Consider the following 21,213-nt stretch of genomic DNA (forward strand, 5'->3'; position numbering starts at 1 on the left):
CTGGCAAGTGAATCCTATTTCCCTAGTATGTTTGTTTTCCCCTATTCTACCTCTCTCTCTTTAAATTTCCTATATCCCCCGCCTTGCCTCTCCTGCTCTCCAGTGATCATCTTGCCTCTTATTCGTTGAGAAAAATCAAAGCAAATCAGGAGAGAACATCTTCAGCCCCCACCCTCAAATTTCTAACCTGCCTTCACCTTCTGTGCCACCCCTATGCACCTGCATCTGCCTTATATGCTGTCACTACGGATGAAGCATCCCTCATACTAAAGGCCAACCCTGCCACTTGTGCACTAGATCGCTTCCTCTTCTTACCTTGCCTTGAGAAATCTCCGTCCCCTACATCATCAATTTCTCTCTCTTTACATACAACTCTACCTTGGGATCTCTCATCTTTCAAATGTCCTCCATTGACCACATAGCCCTATGCCACTATTATCCCAAGTTGCCTACGGTCTCCATTTCTTCACTTTACATTCACTCCTCACATCATTGCAGCTGTCCCTTGGACCCCACTCCTCCCAAGACTGTTCATGTCAGGATTGGCGGTAACCTCCTTATTGCTGAATCTGATAGTCTTGCAGCTCCTGGGCTTCATGTTATCCTGCCTCTCTGGTTCCTTTGACCTCTAAATGAAAAGATCCTAGAGCTTCGCCTTTGGTCCCTTTCTTTTTTTAGCTGCACATTCTCTCCTAGGTCATCCAATCAGTCCCAAGGCTTAAGAGTCTATTTATAATGGCCACAACTCCAGTTTATCCCAATGTCTACCTGGTATCATAGATGTCTACAGGGCATTTCTAACGGAACATGACGAAACCACAACTCTTGATCTCCCTCCTCTCAACTGTACTTCCCAAGTCTCCCATCTTATAAATGGCACTACCACCCAAAGAATCTCCTAAGCCAAAAATCTAGAAATTACCGTTTCTCCCTAACAAACGGCACTACCACCCAAAGAATCTCCTAAGCCAAAAATCTAGAAATTACCGTTTCTCCCTAACAAACTCAACACCAACCCATTAGCAAGTTCCCGTAGGCTCCACTTGCAAAATACTAGAAATAGAATTTTCTCAGGGTTCCCCACTTCTCCCAATATCCAAGCCACCTTTTGGCATGCGCTGCGTAAGAGCTTCCTAATTGCCTGAATGTTAGCTTTGCTGTTCCCTTTTGATAGGATATTTGTCCAGACGGATATTTGCCATTCAAATCTCAGTTTAAACCAAACCTCGTCACCAAGACCTTCCAGCTGCAGCTAATCTAAGATTACTGTCAATCACTTCATCCTATTTTGATTCTCTGCAAAGCACATATCACCCATATTTGTCCTTCCTCCTCTTGTTTACGGTATTCCCCAGGGCCTGCAACATTGCGGGGCATACGGCAAGCACACGACAAATATTTGTTGAATAAATGGAAAAGCAACTACTGTGTCCTAGGGTTATGCTAATCTGTGAGTACTGCACACTCCTCCCATGTCGGCAAGATTGTCTCATAAAACCTAAGATTTTATATTGAGTACTAACTGGACGCATGTTGTGCCCCTCCCCCCACAGCTACCTGCCTTCCTCGGTTTCCCCACAGCTCCACGTGCAAAAAAAAAAAAAAAAAAAAAAAGCAAGGAAGGTTTTGGAAAACAGGGTCATCATTATGGTCTTTTGCCACATTCCGCTGGCTTCAACGGGCTCAACGCGACAAAAACTAATAGTAGCAGCACCGACAAAGAAGGGTTGAAGGTAGAGGACTTCACCTGCCGCCAAGGGCGGACCGCAGAGGACCGGCGCGGATCCCAAGCACTGCATGCTGGGAGCTGTAGTCTCCCGGGGAGGCCTGGTGCTGTAAAGAACGGGGCCCCCGCGGCATGCTGGGAGCCGTAGTCGTGGAGACTCGGCCTCTGCGCTTCGAGCGGCGAACCGGGGAGTCCTCACTGCAAGCCGGGAACTGTAGTCTTTCTGGGACTCCACTCCTCCAGCGTGGAGAGGCGCCATTTTAGGTCCCGAGGTGCGGCCGCGCGGAGCCAGAGCGCAGGCGGGCTCAGCCCCCGCGCCGGGCCGGCCCCGCCCCCGGGGCGCCTGGCGCCCGCCCCCCTCCCCGCTCAGGCCCCGCCTTTCCCCACGTGTCCGCCGCCGAGGGGAGGTGCCTGAGCCGGAGCGGGCCCGCCAGCGGTCCGGCCCCGTCGGCGCAGAGGGTCCTGTGGGCTGCGCCCGGGAGCGGCCCGGCTCCCCGATGCTCCCGCGCCGGCTGCCGCGGGCCGGGCTGTGCGCTTAGTGCCCGGCTCTGGCCCGCTGAAGTGCCCGCGGGGGTGGGAGCGGCCTCGGCCCCGCGGAGACGGAGCGGCTGGAGGACGAGGCGGCGGCCGCGGGGAGGAGGATGGGGGCTAACCAGTTAGTGGTGCTCAACGTGTACGACATGGTGAGTGCGGCCCAGGCCGGCAGCCTCCCGCCGCTCGGCGCGGGGCTCGGACCCGGGTCCCCAGCCCCTGCGCTTCCTGCCTCGCGCCTCCGCCTCCAGCTTAGTCCTCGGGGTGGGGGAGGGGAGTAGGAGGCTGTTTGAATCCTCGCGCACGTCGGCGGGCGGGCAGCGCTGCCCAGTCCGCCCGAGGGCTCTGGCCCGGGCTCGGGGCGGCTGGAGCCTCGGCGGTGCCCCCTGCGCGGCCCGGAGCCCGCGCCGGGCCCGACACCTCGGCGGCCGAGCGGCGTCCTTTGGGCGAAGCTCCCGTCGCGGGTCCGACCGCCCACTCCCGGCCGCCCGGACCCCGAGCGCCGGTTCTCCCCGCTCTGCCGCTTCTGCCAGCCGCACACCTCTTCCTGCCCGAGTCTTCAGAAACTCCCAAGCCCTTCCAAGTCCCGAAAGTCACAGCTGTCGGTGCCTGCGCTAGAATCTCGTCCAAGGTGAACGGGAGCCAGCACCCCTTTGCCTCCAAGGCAACCTCATTAACGTGAACGAGGCTCCAGTTTAGTAAGCCCAGCTGAGTTCTCTGGAGATCCTGGTGGGGCTCCTCTGTTAGCCTCTGAAGACCACTTTCCAGGTGATGCAACAGGTATCTGACGTGACCGCAGGAGAGGGAAGGCGAGAACTTGTTTATGAGGTCATCTAACTTTGGAGTACTGCAAGCACACAGAACCGAGTCCAAGGATTGATCTGCCGTATAATTGCAATTGAAGTCCCCGGTAGAGGATTAGCGTTGCAGTTAAGATGCGTGCTTGGGTTTGTTTGCTTTCCGTTGATGCGTTTTGTTTTGTGAAGGAGTTACTTCTGCCTTCGATGTGTGAAATCTCTTGGCAGATGAAGAAGTCCTCCTCATTATTTTTGCTGGCTTAAAGATGCAGAAGAGCTGAAATGCTAGGTGTCAGGAGTCATGGTTCTCACTCGCAGATCGAAACTTTTTATTCCCTGGCATTGTGTATGCATTTCTAAATCTACAGTGTAACTTCTTGGGTGGAAAGGAACTCTCGTGCCCTAATCTGGGAATTATATCAGGATGAGATAGACTGCCCGGGACTTGAGGTGAGGTCTCAAGTTGAGTGAGGTCGGGGTTTGGAGGTGGAAGGAGATGGATTAACATACTGAAGAAAGTGAAACATGGAGGAAAAAATAGAGTAGAACTCAAGGGCCTAGGAAAGCAGGGCACTTGGTGAGGTCTTTGGCCTATGTCACTGGTTAGAAATCATTCTCTAGATGTCAGCTTTTTATGGTACTGGATATCTTTATTGTTCAAGACTTTTTATTGCCTTTTTACTGTTTCATTGCCTACCCCCACCCCAGTGATCTGCATTTGGTTTCTTGTTTATTCATGAAGACAATTACAAAACATCTCACGGCATATATTCTGCTTTTGAGAGCACAGTACGTTTTTTTCTTCTGGATTATTAAACCCCTTTATAAATTAGGATTATGCAATGGCCAGAGGGTCGTAGACTAAAAGAATTCTGAAAGTAGAGGTAGAGAGAAGTTTGGCTTTTTAAATAAAAATGCCAGTGCGTTCTTTGGCATATAATGGGCTTCCTTACACTTTAGGTACTCTATGAATCACAAAAATCATTGTTAATCGTGGTAACTGTAGGAAAAGCTAGAGGTGATATTTAAACCAGTATATTTCAAAGGGAGTATTCAGAAAGATGTTAAAAATATAAACTTGTTTAATAAAGATCTCATTCCTTACATCATTTTTGTAAAGTAGGTACTTACGGAAGAGGCAGGTAGAGAAAGGGGTGAATTAAACCTGCCCAGATAACTAAAAATAGGATCTAGAATTTCTAGACTGCAGTCTGATTCATTATCTCCTCTACTGGATAATTTCTGTGTTTCTTACAAACTGCTTCCTAGCAGTAGGAGAAGAAGGAGCATATGAATGTCTATCAGAATGGTAAATAGTTGAAATATTAGACTTCTGACAAATTTGCCCTTGCATGTTCTTTGAGGGCTCTCAGGCTGTGGCTGTTTTGTGTCACTAACTCAGCAACCTGCAGTTACTTCATTATGACCTTGTAGAAGTCACAAAAATGAATGAGTTATCCTTTCTTCTTTGAGGAATTTAGAATATCATAGGGGAGGTACAACAGTAGTAACAATTCAAAACAAAGTAGCAGGATTTGGGTAATGGAATGACAGAAGAGTAGGTAAAGGGGGAGACCACATGTGGTGGGATCAGGGATTGCTGAGAGGTGCAGGGACCTCTACAGGCAGAGAACAGTCTTCGGGAACAGTGTGTGCAGGAGGAGAGTGCAGGTGGGACTGGGAAACATCAGCTGGTCCAGTATAACGCATGTAGCCTGCATGAAAGAGAAACCGAAAGTTTGCTTAGAACTTTATTAGGTTGGGGCTGGGACAAGGGCCGGGGGTGGGGGCGGGGAGCTGGTCTCTGAACCAGGGGGACCATCTCAAGTTTTCGTTGTAGGGAGCAGGGTGATCAGAGTTATGTTCTTGAATTAAGACCAGTGTGTTGAGGTACAAGATCGTATCTTTTATACTGCTTTTTCTCAAGTTGTATTGGTTTTGAAACAGTTTTGCTTGATGTCAAGGTCACATCTCTTTTATCTTTGATTGTACGGCGTGTGCATCACAGATGCCTTTGATGGGCGTTGCTCTTGTCTGTACGGGCCTTGTCTAGCAGAGTCCGTCCAGTCCAGACTTTGCAAACATCACAGTCAACCTTTGGTTTGCACTTGATAATCACTGTTTGTAGGGACCCCTTTCCGTGCATCCTTGTGTCTCTCTCCGGGAGACTGTCACCTGCTCCAGCTCGGACTGCAGTTTTCCTGTTCCCTAGACGGGGAATTGCTGATCATTTCTGTTCTTCCATAGCTGCCGCACGTAAGGGAGAAATCGTACCGGGGTCATCTGTATTAGCGTCTTCTCACGGAGGGATAGCATTATCCTTAAAAGGTTATTTAATCTTATAAAGTGCTGCTAAATTATTGGTTGCTACCTTCTCAGTGATTATGTTCCTCTTTGTACTTGGGGGTAATCTACCACCAATAAAACATGTCCTGGGTTGTTTCCGGGTCCTGGAATGAGGTTATTCACATATTCCTAGTTTACTGGCAGACGTCAAGCAGGTGATTCAGCTGAGTTTCAGGTGCTGGGACAGTCTCTGGTGTAGGCGCTCTCACACAAGGGCTTCATTTGCCAGAGACCCAGAGTTTGTGCCGTTTCAGATCATCTTGGCTACTAATGAATTTTTATAAAAATACAAATATGCAGCAGCACGATAGTATTTGGATTCATTCAGTAAGCAGCTTTCTTCCTGTTTTCAAATAGTGTCTGTACATCTTCAGAGCCTTAATAGAAAAAAACCGCTAAGACTCTTCAAATAAGGAAGTTTGGGCCCGGACTTCTTTTGACCATCCTGCTTCAGTCCAAGTCCCCTAAGAGCATGTGAGGGCACACACGTGTGAGAGGACCCGACTTCGCACACTTCTGTGTATCTAATTCAGACTTCTTAAGTGAGTTCCAGACGCATCTAAATATACTCTTCACCTAAATCAACATGTCCAGGGACAGACTCTCTCCCCAGCTCAGACCTCGCCCTTTGCTCCACCGAACACCCCCCACCCCCACTCTTGGGTCATAATTTTGTCTTGATAATCTTCTGCCTAGTTTCCCAAACTAGAACGCGGGGAGTAAAACTACTGATTCTTCTTTATTACGAGCCCATCAGAGTCCAGTCACCAGGCCCTGTCTCTTGTCGTTTGGTTGATTCTGTCTGAAAGGAATAGCTTGACCATCAGTAGCTTAAGCTGGAAGGATACTTCTCTTGAGTCCAGAGATAAAGCATCCCTGGGCTAGTTCAGCAGCTCAGTGGGGGCTCATCAAGGACCGAGACTTTCCGTCCTTCCACTCTGCTGTCTCTCCCCACCCTGCTGGCTTTTGTTCTGCTTTGTCCTCTCCCGGTTATAAAATGACCGTCCCGGCGCTAAACAGCATTGTCCTCCAGCAGGATGTGAAGGAAGACAGAGGCGAGTAGGGCCTTTTTCTCCTTTTCATAGGAGAGGCTTTGCCAGAGCCACCCTCCCCTCCCGAGGAAGGGTCTGGATCGGGCTCACCTGTAGCTGATGAAGCCAGGGGAGTGGCTGGCTGGCTTTCCTGGCCTGCGCGGTGAGCTGTGGCAGGGAAGGCAGGGAGTTGGAAATGGCACTTAGCCGGGAGCCTGTGATGCCTGTCACATATTTTACCTTCTGCGTGTTGCTTAAATTGGGTACCTTATGCTCATTTCCACTGTTGCTTCTCAAGTTTGGGTCCTCGTTATCTGTATAATAGCCTTCTCCTGGTTTCCGGCTCTGGGCTTACTTCATTTGAAGCCATCTCCCCCTCTGTCACCAAAGTAATCTCCGGACATGTGAATGATTGTGCCATTCCTCGGCTTCACGTTCACCTTCACCTGCAGGATAGAGGCTAATGCCCTTTATGATGTGACCCCTACCTGACCCTTAGAGGCCCACCTCCTGAGAGTCCCCCGCTGCTTCCCACCCCAGCATACACACTTTATGCTCACACGAGGGGATTGTTTAATTATGTGAACAGGGTCTCCTGTAGTAGCTCACGGCCCGTATCTTCACTCATGCTGGTCTCACCGAGAAATGTCCTGTTCCAGCATTGGTCAGCTGCCCCGCCCACCCCCGCGTCTCCTGCCTGTAGCTTAGCCCGCAGTCGTGAGACTTGAGTGACCTCCTGTGCCCTCGTCCTTTCTGCACACCTCGCAGTGCGCGTGTTAGAGTTCCGTGCTTCCCACTGGACCAGGTTCCTTGACAGCAGCGTCTAGAACAGGACCCGTCATGAGGATGTGTTCTATAAACATTTACCAAATGGACAGGAATTTAAGAGGCGGTTTTGTTAGGAATGGTGCCAGTGCTTAAAAATAGCACACCAACGTCTGAAGATATCCCTTCTCTTTGGGCCTGATACCTATTTCTGTATTGGTTCCCCTACTTTTACTTAGTATGTTACTGGATTTTAGCTTTGGTTATTGTAACAGGATGATTAAATGAAGGGGGGAGGATCATGGGAAGGGGATAGGAAAAATACCAAAATATTCTTCTTTGACATAGTTTTTTACTTTTTTTTAAACGCTGTGGGCCTAGACTGAGGAAATAGTCTTAATCTGTTTATTTTGTGAAGTTGGCCCTACTCGCCTCTCTTCCTTCCCGCGCTGCTGGGTGAGGCCACTGTGTTTGCTGCTGGGACGGTCATTTTACAACTCTAAGGGACAAACCAAGAACAAGTAGTCACTCCTTGGAAGATCATCTTTCTGAAAACATTGTCAGAACCGTAACATAGATTAACCAGTTACTGGGAACTCATCTTCCTGTCCTTGTTCCTTAAGTTCCTCTGCTGCCTCGGCCAGTGCCCTTCACTCCTGGACATAGAAGCTGTGAGTCCGTGAGTCTAGCTGAGAAAAGGACAGTCCTAAATCTGCCCTCCTACGTTACCCGTAGCACTATCTTTTCTTTTTTCTCGTTTACTACATATGAGAGAAGAATTCAGTCTGTGTATTTGTTTTCTATTGCTGCAATAACAAAATGCCAAAAATTTAGCAGTTTAAAACAAGGCAGATTGAGTATCTCACACTTGTGTGGGTCACTCTGCTTCGGGTCTCACCGGGCTGAAATCCCCGAAGTCGCTGTCAGCCGGCCTCGGCGCGGGGGCAGACGTGCCCCCGGGCTCATCCAGGTGGTTGCCAGAATTCAGTTGCTTGTGGTTGTAGGGCTGTGGTCCCATTCCTTGCTGGCTGTCAGCGGGGAGCCCTTCTCAGCTGCTTAAAGCCTCTTGCCTCCTGGGTCTTCAAACCAGCAGTGATGCCTGGGAGTCCCCCTCTCACCTCAGATGTCTCTGACCTCCCTTCTGCTGCATCTCTTCTACCTCCATCCAGAGAGACTTCTCCGCTTTTAATAGCTCAGGTCATTAAAGAGGACCCATGAGGATATGCCAGGGTAATCTCCCTGTCTTCAAGTGTCTCTATCTTAAATTACATCTGCAAAGACCCTTTACCATGATTCACATTAACTTATGCACAAGTTCTGGAAACTAGGGTGTAGACACCTCACGGAGTCATTTTCCCTGTCACACCATCTATGAAAGGTATTTTGTAAACCCAGAAGTACCTTTCAGCAGTCCTTTGACTTGGCATGGAATAAGTATTAACTCAGTAACTTCAAGTGGAAAATTTGAAGTGTTCAAAAAATAAAGGGTGGAGGGGTGCCTGGCTGGCTCAGTCAGAGGAGCGTGTGACTACTTGCTCTCAGGGTCGGGAGTTCAAGCCCTGCGTGGGGTGTAGGAATTACTTAAATAAATAAAATTTAAAAATAAAGCATGGAAACCTTTTATGAGTGGCTCATACTCAGATGTTAAAGGTCCAAGCATGTTGGTGACTACAAGCCCTTCAAACTGTGGTGGTATATTATCCACTCCGACGTCACATCTGTGATAAAGTTAACAGGATAGAATTTAGTGAAACTTGTAAATTAAATAATATTAAATACCAAGGAGAGCCTACTATTTTAGGTGAATTCTTCCACTAAATAGATCTTTTAAAACAGGACATACATTTACTTTTCATTTGTTGACTGATTTTCTACACGATTATTTACATTCCAAAGCAGCAACATTGTTCAAGTGTCACCCAGTTGGTGAATAGAATGTAAAGGGAAGATGGCCAAAATAAATAATCTTAAGCCATAAGAAAGGGAGAAAAATAATAAAGGGAAGTGAGATACATGAAAATAACTTCAAGTTTCAACTAATCTGAAATGGGTTTGGGTATATGACTGTGACCAGCCCCCAAAACAACAACTTAAAAACTAATTGACCCCACATTATTTGAAATAAAAGTCTTTGCTCACTAAATTATGATGTCATCCTTGTCATAACACTAAATTCTTGCCCGTACAGAATTGTTGGGTCTCTTTACTATTTTAATTATGATAATTTCACAGCATATCTTAGTATATGGCTGGGCCAGTTTCCTTTCATTCTTTTTCCCAAGGTTTTTTGTTTTTGTTTTTGTTTTTTTTGTTTTTTTTGGCTATTACTCATTTCCTTTTCTAGGCTCTCTGACAAATTCCATACATTGTCACTTTTTTTTTTATTGTGTTAAAATACACATAGAAGTTACGGCCTTAACCATTTATGGCTGTATAGTTCAGTAGTGTATATTCAGTGCTGTGCAGCCAATCTCCAGGACATTTTCATCTTGCAAAACTAAAAACTCTGTATTCACTAAACCTCCTTCCCCTCTGCCCCCTAGTTACTGCCATTCTCTTTTCTGTGTATGAATTTGGCTAGATACCTCGTAGAAGTGAAATCCAGTAGTACTTGTCTCTTTTAACTGACTTATTTCCCTTTGCATAGTTTGTCCAAGGTTTATGCATGTTCTAGCACATGTCAGAGGTCCCTTCCTTTTTACAGCTGGATAGTGTTTCGCTGTATACATATGTACACACCACATTTTGTTTATCCATTCATGTGTCAGTGGACATCTGGGTTGCTCCCACCTTTTGGCGATTGGGAGTAATACTCTGGTGAACATAAGTGTACAAATATCTATTCAAGTCCCTGCTTTCAGTTCTTTTGGATGTACACCCAATAGTCTGTAAATTGTTGTTGTTGCTTTAATTGGAATTACACTGGTTCTTATGCAGTTTAAAGTAACTTGGGAAGAATTGGCATCTTTCCTATTTCTGTATTCTTTTCTTCCCCATGAAATGGGTTTGTTTGGTTTTTCGCTCTTTGAAAATTTTATCCAGAAAATGCAAACAGTTAATATATGCAGATAGTTAAATAGGTTAATTCCAAGCCCATATATCTGAGCCATCTACTAACAATAAATTTAAAAAGTAAGTAAAATATGATTCTAGGTCATTGCCCCATAAACATCTTTGCCACAGACATCTTTGCTGCAAACATTTTTGCCGCAAAAGTAATTGACTGTAAGGCAATTTGCTATTTAAAAAATCACAAAAAAATAAAAGAGGGACTTTCATTTGAAAGGACATAATCGTGAAAAATGAGTAACAAAACTAAAAGACTTTATTGTGAAATACAACATATTTGAATGTATTTAAAACGCATGTGGACTCATGGAACTATTGTGCAAACAACTGATTTGATTTTGTGGATTGTACCAGGCACTCGTCTTCGAAGTCTTTCATTTGTAGTAGTATACTTTTTTTTTCTTTTTTTGGCCTGTTGATTCATCTTATTCAGCATCACAGTTTTGCTTCTTTCACTAAAGTTTCTTTCTCCATTAGGAGAGATATCAGCTTCCAAATAGCAGGATGCATATTTGGAACTGAGCTTTGCATTGCATTGTGCAAGCCTCCTCCGCTGCTGTTTTTTTTTTCTTGGCATGTTGTCACATGTTCATTGACAGACATTCCAGAGTTCTGTGGGAAGTGCTGAAGAAGTGCTAATGCTGTAATGCATTTGTGACTGAGCTTTGTTCTCACTGTAACTACTATGTTCTCATGTTCTAGAACAGTACAGTATGCAGTATGGCTTTACACTCTTTATTTCACACTTCCAGTAGGTTCCATCACTATTTTTTATCAGGTCAATATATATAGTTGTTACAATCCACTGTTTTAAGACCGCCATGTCTACCTGTCAGTGTAGAGATCGCTAGCTAAGATTTATATAACATAAAAATGGGAGCTTTATTCATAGAAAAATAACTGACAACTAGCCTTGGTACGTTAACCCCACTGAGGGCAGTTGATTCGTCCTTAGAAATGAAGCCAGACTGTCATCCAGTTATTTTATCTTTAAGGCAAAATTTTCTTACAGCCAACTGGTTATGCAGCAGAAATGTTTGTGGCAAAAATATCTATGGCCAAGCTGCATATAGCAAAAATACTGGACATGAGTAAAAAATAATATGGTATATTAAGTGGCAGTACGGCTAAAGAGGAAAAATGAAAGAGAGGAGGGGTAGGAGAGTGTAGGTCAGGATGGTGTAGTGTAGTTTCTACTCCAGTTTCCAATAGAGTGGTCAAGAAAGGCCTCACCAAAGAAGGCGTTCCTGAAAGGTGAAGGGGTACGCCATGTGGCTATGTTGGGAGAGAATGTTCCAGGCAGAGGGTACGCAAGTACAAAGGGTAAGTCAGGCCACGTGCCTCCTAGTAAATGTAAGAAGCAAGAGAGGTTTTGAGGGGAGTTTCTGATTGATGTTCTCAGGTTCATGAGGATCGTTGAAAATAGAGGAGGCGATACCAAAGAAGGAACAGGCTGAGATGGGGATAGTTTCCGCAAAGCTGAAGAGCAACATTGCCTAATTGAAAACTAAGGAGAAAATAGCAAGATTTAGAAAATCTCCGAGAACTCTGAGTAGAAGGGTCAACGTCAGTCTCCAAGAGGATCAAGTCCTAGGCAGAATTTCCTAAAAGTTAGGAACATTCGTGGAATTTGAGAAACAAAACAGGTGAATACAGGGGAAGGGAAGGGAAAATAAGATAAAGACGGGGAGACAAACTGTAAGAGACTCTTAACTCTAGGAAACAAACTGAGGGTTGTGGCTGGCGGGGGGGTGGGGGGTGGATGGGGTATCTGGGTGATGGCCATAAGGGAGGGCACTTGATGGAATGAGCACTGGGTGTGCTCTGTGCAACTGATAAATCACTAAACTCTACCCTGAAACTGATAATACACTGTATGTTAACTAAATTGAATGTAAGTAAAAAAAAAAATTTTAAGACAAAAAAGAGTTAGGAACCAAAGCCTGGTTTAACTTTTAAATGTTAAGGATAAAGTAGAAGGTCCTACAAATACACACAGGCAAAAAAAGTTACTGCAGGGGACAAAATCAGGCTAACTTCAGACTTTTTCATGACACCAAATCCTAAATAAAATGGAGCATTATCTACAGAGTATTGAAAGGGAAAACATTTCTGTCTGAATGCTATGGCTTCTCAAGTTGTCACTCGTGCAAAAGGACCTAGAGAGTATCAGGCACCTTTTGGGGAGCTGAAAAATGACTCAGCCCTTAAGAATGGAGTGAGCAGGGTAAGAGAAGAGGCTATGGGCTCCACTTCTCATTTAGCAAAGCTGTCTCCTATTACATATATATATATATGGTTCCAATGCCAGTGTCCAGAATTACTCTTCACAGAGAATGAACATGATGTTAAGAAGATTAAGTCTCAAATTATATTGACTAAATCTTGGGTGAGAGGGAGGAGGTAAGTCAGCACATGCAGTTGGTTTGGGTTGGTATTGGAAAATTGTTTGTGTAAAGTTTTTGTCATATAAACATAAGTATTGTTGGGATAAAGTTGGATCTGGAGGGGAAACAGAACACAGTTCATACAATGTAAGAGAGAAAACAAAAAAACGTGGAATGAAGACAAGTAGGACCAAATACAAAAATCATGAAATGACCTGTAAATAAATTAAATCCCTTGTTAAGTTTCTTAAGTATATTTAGGGTGTCTTTTGCCTTACAGAAATTTTAAATCACACATGGTCGAAACTGTTTTGTTTTATGACCTTTCTGGTTTCTGTCAGCCCTGGAAAGGTTTTCCCTGGCCTGAAATTATAGAAATAGTCTCCATGTTTATTCCCAAGTAGAAAACCAATTATCCCCACACTGTTGATTGAATTATCCATTGTTCCCATGCTAATTGGAGGCACATACCTCATTCATCTTATACTTAGTTATCATGGATCTAGAAGTCTTCTTTCTTTCTTTTTTTTTTTAAGATTTTATTTATTTATTTGACAGAGAGAGACACAGCGAGAGAGGAAACACAAGCAGGGGGAGTGGGAGAGGGAGAAGCAGGCTTCCCACGGAGCAGGGAGCCCCATGCGGGGCTCGATCCCAGGACCCTGGGACCATGACCTGAGCCGAAGGCAGACACTTGACGACTGAGCCACCCAGGTGCCCCTAGAAGTCTTATTTCTTGACTTGCTGGGTTAGTTATGTCCTTAGCTTCCTCTTCCCACACCATTACGAGATGTTTAATTGCAGTATTCCGGCGTGTTTTGATACTGGTGATGGAAGTGTCTCTTACTCTCTTCTGGAATTTTATGTTTCTCACATGACAATTTTTCAAAGAAGATTTAAAATCAGTTTGTCAAACTCACTGAAATTTTAAGTGCAATGACATTAAATTTATGAGTAATTTTGGGGGAGAATTGACAGATGTAGAATATCGAGTCTCCCCATAATATAAGAACTAACTTTGATTACAACATGTGAGCCCTTGCCTCATATTATTATCCCATTTTAAGATGACTACACAGGCTTAGCTGAAGAACCTGCTCAGAATCACACCATAAGTGGTGGAGCACAGTCTTGAACCATGAGCTCTGGCACTAGTCTGTGCCCTTAACCACCACATTATATTTCTCCTTCTCCCATCCCTGGAAAGTGCTGTTTCTCTATTAATTTGTTCTAATCTCATCCCCCCCCCCAAACTAACTTCTACTCTGCTTTCTGGAACTCATGAGTGGGCAGGAGCAAAAAAAAAAAAAATCCCTACATCTGTGATTATTTCTGTGATGGTTAATTTTATGTGTCACCTTGACTAGGCTAGTCCCCAGGTTTTAGTCAAACATTAGATGTTGCTGTGAAGGCATTTTTCAGATGTGATTAACATTTTCTTTAAGTTTTTATTTAAATTCTAGTTAGTTAACATATAGTGTAATGTTGATTTCAGGAGAATTTAGTGATTCATCACTTACATACAACACCCAGTGCTCATCACAACAAATGCCCTCCTTAATCCCCAGCACCCGTCTAGCCCATCCCCCCATCTCCCCTCCAGCAACCCTCAGTTTGTTCTCTGTAGTTTAAGTCTCTTCATTTAAGTCAGTAGACTTTGAGTAAAGCAGATTATCTTTCATAATATGGGTGGGCCTCATCCAAACAGTTGAAGGCCTTAAGAGAAAATACTGAAGTCCCCTAAAGAGGAAGGAATTTGGCCTCCAGAGGAGCTGCCACATCGTCTCTTCCTGGGTCTCCAGCCTACCAGCTGGCCCTGCCATCTTTACACTTGGCACCTCCAAAGTCATGTGAGCTGGTGCCTTAAAATAACCACTCCCTTACTATACCCTCATCTCAGTTAGATTCTGTAGTCTACCATTACAGTTGTTCCCTCTGGCAACCATGGTTAAATTGAACTCTCCATCTACATCTCCGCAGCTGAGTGCACCTAGAGAAAACCCCACAACCATACTGACTGATCTCACTTTAAAATCCTGACCGCAGACCCCAGGGGGACCCTACATGCTGTCTGGCAGCACATCCTGATTTCTCTGGCCAACTGACTTTCCCACTCTCCAAGACTACAGTATTTCCCACTCTCCACTGATGACCTCACTGCGGAGGGGGGAGATGAACCAGAGACTATGGACTCTGAGAAACAAACTGAGGGTTCTAGAGGGGAGGGGGTGGGGGATGGGTTAGCCTGGTGATGGGTATTAAAGAGGGCACCTTCTGCGTGGAGCACTGGGTGTTATGCACAAGCAATGAATCATGGAACACTACATCAAAAACTAATGATGTAATGTATGGTGATTAACATAATAAAGTTAAAAAAAACCCTGCAGAGAACCTGCTCATCCTCCCCTCACTACTGTCCTGGTGTGCCCCGCCCTGCCTCTTGGACGCAGAGTGGGAGTCGCCGTGTCCTTAACCCCCCGCTGTGTCCTGGATCCCAGCCCCGCAATGCCATGCAAGGACTTCTCGCCCAGAATTGTCCTTCCAGTCGGAATGCGAGTATGCTGCAGTAGCGCTGCCCGTCCTCCTTTTGAACTGAGGGGAATGAGTAGAGTTCCTTCAACATTCTCTCCACTGGCCTTCCACCGTAACGTACCATGCTCTCAAGCTGGAGGTTTGTGTCTTTTTTATTTATTTATTTATTTATTTATTTATTTATTTATTTATTTATTTATTTATTTATTTATTTATTTATTTGAGAGCGAGTGAGAGCAAGAGAGATCACAGAGGGGGAGGGAGAAGCAGACCCGCCGCTGAACAGGAAGCCCAATGTGGGGCTCGATCCCAGGACCCTGGGATCATGACCTGAGCCGAAGGCAGACGCTTAACGACTGAGCCACCCAGGTGCCCAGTTTGTGTCTTTTTAATCAACTTCTTTAGAAGGGTGTCCCTTTCAAAAGGCTAACAAGCAAGCCAGAACAGTGGTATTTGAGGCCCCTTCATCCATTGCGGTTGCTGTTTTATGTGGGTATGAACAGTAATTCAGCAGCATACCTGTTGAAGTTCCTCACTCTGCAGTGAGCTTGCGGGCAGAGACAGGGTCTTACTCTTACTCCCAGAACTTGGTGCATTGTAATTGCTTTTAAAAGGTTTGTTGGGCTTACTGCAACAAACCTTTTTTGACGTTCCCCTAGGACTTGTCATCCTGAAACGGTTCCTTTCTCCACTGTGTCATCTTGTTCATGGCCATTGCCCCCCTCGAGGGACCTGCTGCTCTGCTGTCCTGACGGACCGCCCTAGCCTGCCAGGTGGCGCGGGAGAGCCCCAAACACCTGCACTGGTTCGGAACAGGAGTAGCGATGTGACAGAGTCACGGCTAAGGCAGGGACAGCCAAAAGCCGTGCATGATCCCCTCCCTGGTCAGGCCTGCCATCTGCCGTCTGGAATCTGTTACCATAAGTGGTGTATGCAGTTCTTTGTCTTCGTGGTGTAGACTGGAATCAATCAGACCACATGGATTTGCATCCCGCCTCCTGCTTTTTAACTGTGTGACCTGGGAAAGTTTCTTGCTAAACAGAGAGTTTCTTGCTAAAATGAAAATTGTAGTGTATCCAGTTCATAGGGTTATTGTACGGCTCTTGAGATGACTTATGTGAAATGCATAGAATGGGACCTGGCCCGTGATAAGCCCTAGAAAGTGTTAGATGTGTGTTAGCGTTGTTTGCCCGGTTATAGAAGCGAAATTAGCTCCTGTCTGTATCTTTTGTGCAGTTGCTACACATAAGTAACCTGATCTGTGGAGTTGCCTCACTGGATCTCAAGGAGTGTTCTCCTTCAAGGAACAAAGTGCCGCCCAAACTGAGGCATTAAAAGCAGGCTGTTGTATCTTTGACATTTGCTCTGAAATCTCCCATCGTAGTATATGCATAACACTGGGGTTGATTATAGAAAGCCTTTTTTTCCCCCCTTGAGTGTTGGAGTTGACAGCTGGTCATTAGCCTTTCAGCCAGATGAACTCAATGGAACTAATTTCTAAGTCTTTAAACATTTATGGAAATTGTGAAAATAAACAAGTCAGCCTGAGGCTGGTTTGTATACCATAGCGTAGTTCTGATTTGTAGCTCATTGTCCAGCAATAAGTTAAAGGAACCACCAGATAAAGAATTTTACACATTAGCTGTTTCCACCAGCTCTCAATATGATCTGTTACATGTACTCTCGTTTATAACTGAACAGTATAAAAAGAGTTGTCCGCTTGGAGTACAGTTGCAGTTCTCGTTTCCAGAAGGACCGTATCTTCTAGATTTTCCCTCTCCTTTCAGATGTGAAGGTCAGCTCCCAGAATAGGAGGTCTCTACATTACTAAATTAGCAACCGGCTGGGCACATTATATGGCATTTAGACAAGGACTGGGTGACGACTATTTCTTTTTAGTAAAGTGGTGGATGAGGGGTCACCATAACTTCACACTTTAGGAAAAATGATGACTTGGTAGTCATGGTCTCCATCTTACTGTGAAGTTGGTCAGGATGCTTCAAGATCATGTAAAGAAAAGCAAGGGCATATGAGACTATCTGCTTGAGGTAGAGCCCTGTGGTTAGGAAAGCCTTAGGTGGAGACTGTGAAACCCGAGCTCTGTTTGCACTTCAGCCCCTTGTCATGTGACCGTGGGCAAATGACTTGCCAGAACGTTCCTAAAGCAATTTACATATTTTACATGCACTCTTTTTTTTTTTAAGATTTTATTTATTTGTTTGACAGAGAGAGACACAGCAAGAGAAGGAACACAAGCAGGGGGAGCGGGAGAGGGAGAAGCAGGCTTCCCGCGGAGCAGGGAGCCCAATGCAGGGCTCGATTCCAGGACCCTGGGATCATGACCCCAGCCGAAGGCAGACGCTTAACGACTGAGCCACCCAGGCACCCCTTACATGCACTCTTGTCATTATGAAAGACAGAGTAAGTGAAAGTACGTTGTAGGGTAGCATTCAAAAAATGAGTTACTTTACTATATATACACATATTTCTGTTTAAAGACTAGGTTGTGATTGTTTGTTTACATTCTTAATGGTTCCTCATGGACAAGGACTGTGAGTCAATCATCCTTGTACCCCCCGGCGCCTAGCAGTCCCTGACACATAGGAGGCTTGCCCACATCATACTGAATCAAAGTTGTCTGACTCGCTTTATTTATAGCTTTGCTGTAAGTAAACATTTTAAATGAGATTTAAACTGAGGTGCAATTCAGGGGACCCTTCTTTTTTTTTAATTTTAATTTTTTATTTATTTGACAGAGAGACACAGCGAGAGCGGGAACACAAGCAGGGGGAGGGGCAGAGGGAGAAGCAGGCTTCCCACGGAGCAGGGAGCCCGATGCGGGGCTCGATCCCAGGACCCTGGATCATGACCCGAGCCGAAGGCAGACGCTTAATGACTGAGCCACCCAGGCACCCCTCAGGGGACCCTTCTAGAACGGTGGTTCTCAATTTTATCCTGGACCAACTCAGAAATACATTTTACATAACATCATTATACACACATATAATGGAAAGCAAATGTTCAGGAAACAACCTTGCTCTGGATCATGTCCTCTTACAAGTTCTACTCCATTATATTTCATTCATGATGCTGGTGCAACCCACCAAAATGATTTTGGGTCCTCTAATGGGTTGCAACCTACAGTTTAAAAGACACCTCTCAAGAATGCAAGCTCCATGCAAACGGGAACTTCATCGTGTTTGCTTCTATGTTGCTAGTGCTTGGCACATAGAAGGTGTTCAATAAATAGTGCTGAGTGAGTAAAAGAATGGAGATGCTCTTTTCCATGGGCCACAATTAAAAACAAGATAAAGGGAAAGCTTTACAAATTCCTTGCTGCAGTGCTTCAATTCATCAAGCATTTGAGCGGTCTGCTAGGTATAGTACAATGCCCTAGGCAGCACAGAGCCTCCAGTGTTCAAGAAGGCTCAGTCTCAGGCCTCGTCCAGTTTAGATCCCAGTCCAGGGGGATAGTTAAGTACAGGTAGGCCATACAAGAAGTTTTAAGATTTTACCGAAATACCTGACACCAGCCATAGGCACAGCCAAAGCAAACGCCAGATAGGGACGATTGGCCGAGAACTTGGTTTTCTGGTACAGAGGTGGTATCGGGCCCAAGTACCCAGCCCGTGGATTTCTCATCACTAGAAGAGTCAAACTGTAGGTTCTGTAAAATAGGTTTAGTCTTAAATTTAGTCAAGGGGCATTTGGTTGCCCAGTGATTGGACTTTCAAAAATCTATTCTCCTTTAAATAACTTATCAGTTCACAGTGATCCTGTGCCTAGCTTGTGGGGGGTCCTAAAATTAGGTCCTTTGAGAAGCACGATGATTTATTTTTAAAATTGGAGGAGGAAACTAGCTTCATAAGAAATGCAGAGCACAACGTTTTCCTTGGTTTTAGGTTATCCCGTATGTGCATAGGTATGTGTACTCACACTCATGAGTCCAGGACAGTGCTTAGGAGTTTTTAAATCTCAAAGTACTGTCCTTAGGAAGGCCATCCTTGGGCTAACCTTAAAATTTATTCTCAAAACTGGGACTTGAGAATAAAAGAGAGTGAACAAATGTGAACTGGGACTGTCCCAGGCAACTGGGAATTACCCTACCAGAACTTTAGTGCACGTGTATGTTACATTGTCTCAAAAAGAGAATAAACTTGACAGAACATGTACAAAACTTGAATCAGTACTGACTGAAAAAATACTGGCAAATCTCTTCTAATCAGGAGAGATTACTTCCAGAGATTGCGGCTTAATACCCAGCATTATCTACAACTTATAGATAATGGTATAATGAAAATGTTTTTGTAATATACAGGTTTTTTTCCCTAAGACCTAGAAAGTGAGTGATGTGCTTATTTTAGATAATATTCTCTGGTAATGAAAAGATTGGACATTTTCTTAGAAATAGTAATGGAATAGGATCTCTATGTGGTGCCATCTTTCTTACAGCGTAACGCAAATTAACAGATAGCCCCGGATGTGTATGGTTTCATCTGGAAAAGATACTAGACCTATCTCTGCTCATTCAGTGCGTTTTTATTGACTCTGCTTTACGATTAGCCTTATGCTAAGGCTCTATAGATGGCATTTTAATATCATTTACTATAAAATAGCATTTGCTGTAGGATTATCTGGGACTCAACCCAGTGGTATCAAAAAGACCTCCTGAGCTAGTTCAACAGTGTGAATAGTGAGGACAGTTTTCCATGAGTCCGCACTCTAGTAATTACCCCACAGCCTCCACTACTCACAGTTTATTTTTAATTTTTAACTCTGTAATTGAAATGCCTTCTCTTTTCCCTAAGCACCTTTTTATGGGAAGTAAGTAAAACACTTGCTTTAATCCGCATGAACACTGGTTCTAGGATCTTTAGGGGAAACAATCACACTTTATATTGAAATCATTTTAAGGAAGTCAGGCCCAGGACCTAAGTTGTTATATTAAATGTTTTAAGTTCCAGACCAGAGAGATTGCATTTATTGTCATTGCTGCTTTCAAACAGGAAACCTAAAATTTTATTAAGTTGATAAGGCAAATCACTGACTGAAATGAAGTTTAATGAAAGTTCTCTATCAGAAGAATAATGTAACATTTTAATATACGACTATAATATGCCACAGTGAAGTTACTTCTGTAAACAGTGCTTTAAAGTAATAAATGGGGGGCACCTGGGTGGCTCAGTCGTTAAGCGTCTGCCTTCGGCTCAGGTCGTGATCCCAGGGTCCTGGGATCGAGCCCCACATCGGGCTCCCTGCTCTGCGGGAAGCCTGCTTCTCCCTCTCCCACTCCCCCTGCTTGTGTTCCCTCTCTCGCTGTGTCTCTCTCTGTCAAATAAATAAATAAATAAAATCTTTAAAAAAAAGTAATAATTGGAAATACCAAGGTCAGTTTTTTGCATTAAGGCAAGATCGAGTTCAAAAGCAACTGTAGTTTATTTATGCATTTGTTGCCTTCCGACATATTTTAGATGATAATTTTTCTACGAAGTGTTTCCTTTTACCTTATATTAATACTTAAAGTGCTTTGAAAAGCCTTGTAAACTTGAGCAGCAGGGGTTGGTGTCAGAAGAGGTAGGCGTGGGTTAGTGGTCCCTCCCTGGCCCTCGTCTCTTTACTTAGGAAGTGAAGGCCTTAAGCTCCTAGTGCCAAAGTGAGCTCTTCAGCTTCTTGCTCTTGCTTGAGTATCTAAGCCTCCTGTGAAACCACAGCCTCACTTACAGAGACCTTTTACTCAAATTGGTGCTTCTCAAGAATATAAATAATTGCTTGCAGGAGTCTTAAAGTAGAATCCAATTAATTCTGCCATTGTTTGCCATTCAGTTTAATGAGTCACTGCTCTTGATAATTTGACATCAACTCCCAAAGATTCTTGAAAATTGCGAGAATTAACAGAGAGCTAGAATTAATCTGCTTATTTACATGTGCATTCCCACCATGTAAAACAAGAGTATTAGGGAAGGATCATGTGGTCAGTATATGTATGTTTTTGCTACTAACAACACTTATGGCTTACCACAGGCTGGACA

At 44.6% G+C, this 21,213-nt stretch overlaps 1 protein-coding gene across 2 annotated transcripts in view; it reads left to right on the plus strand.

The window, feature by feature from the left end:
- Positions 1-2,094: 2,094 nt before the first annotated feature.
- Positions 2,095-21,213, plus strand: part of DESI2 (desumoylating isopeptidase 2) — a 45,990-nt gene continuing 26,871 nt past the window's right edge. The window contains exon 1 of one of the 2 annotated variants that reach the window (XM_027611623.2): positions 2,095-2,409. In XM_027611623.2, the coding sequence (XP_027467424.1) occupies positions 2,368-2,409 (42 nt within the window). In that variant the 5' untranslated portion in view covers positions 2,095-2,367. The remainder of the gene's footprint in view (positions 2,410-21,213) is intronic. The other variant, XM_027611622.2, reaches the window with a different exon arrangement.

Source organism: Zalophus californianus, chromosome 10 (assembly GCF_009762305.2).
Source record: "Zalophus californianus isolate mZalCal1 chromosome 10, mZalCal1.pri.v2, whole genome shotgun sequence".
Taxonomy (NCBI): Eukaryota; Metazoa; Chordata; class Mammalia; order Carnivora; family Otariidae; genus Zalophus; species Zalophus californianus.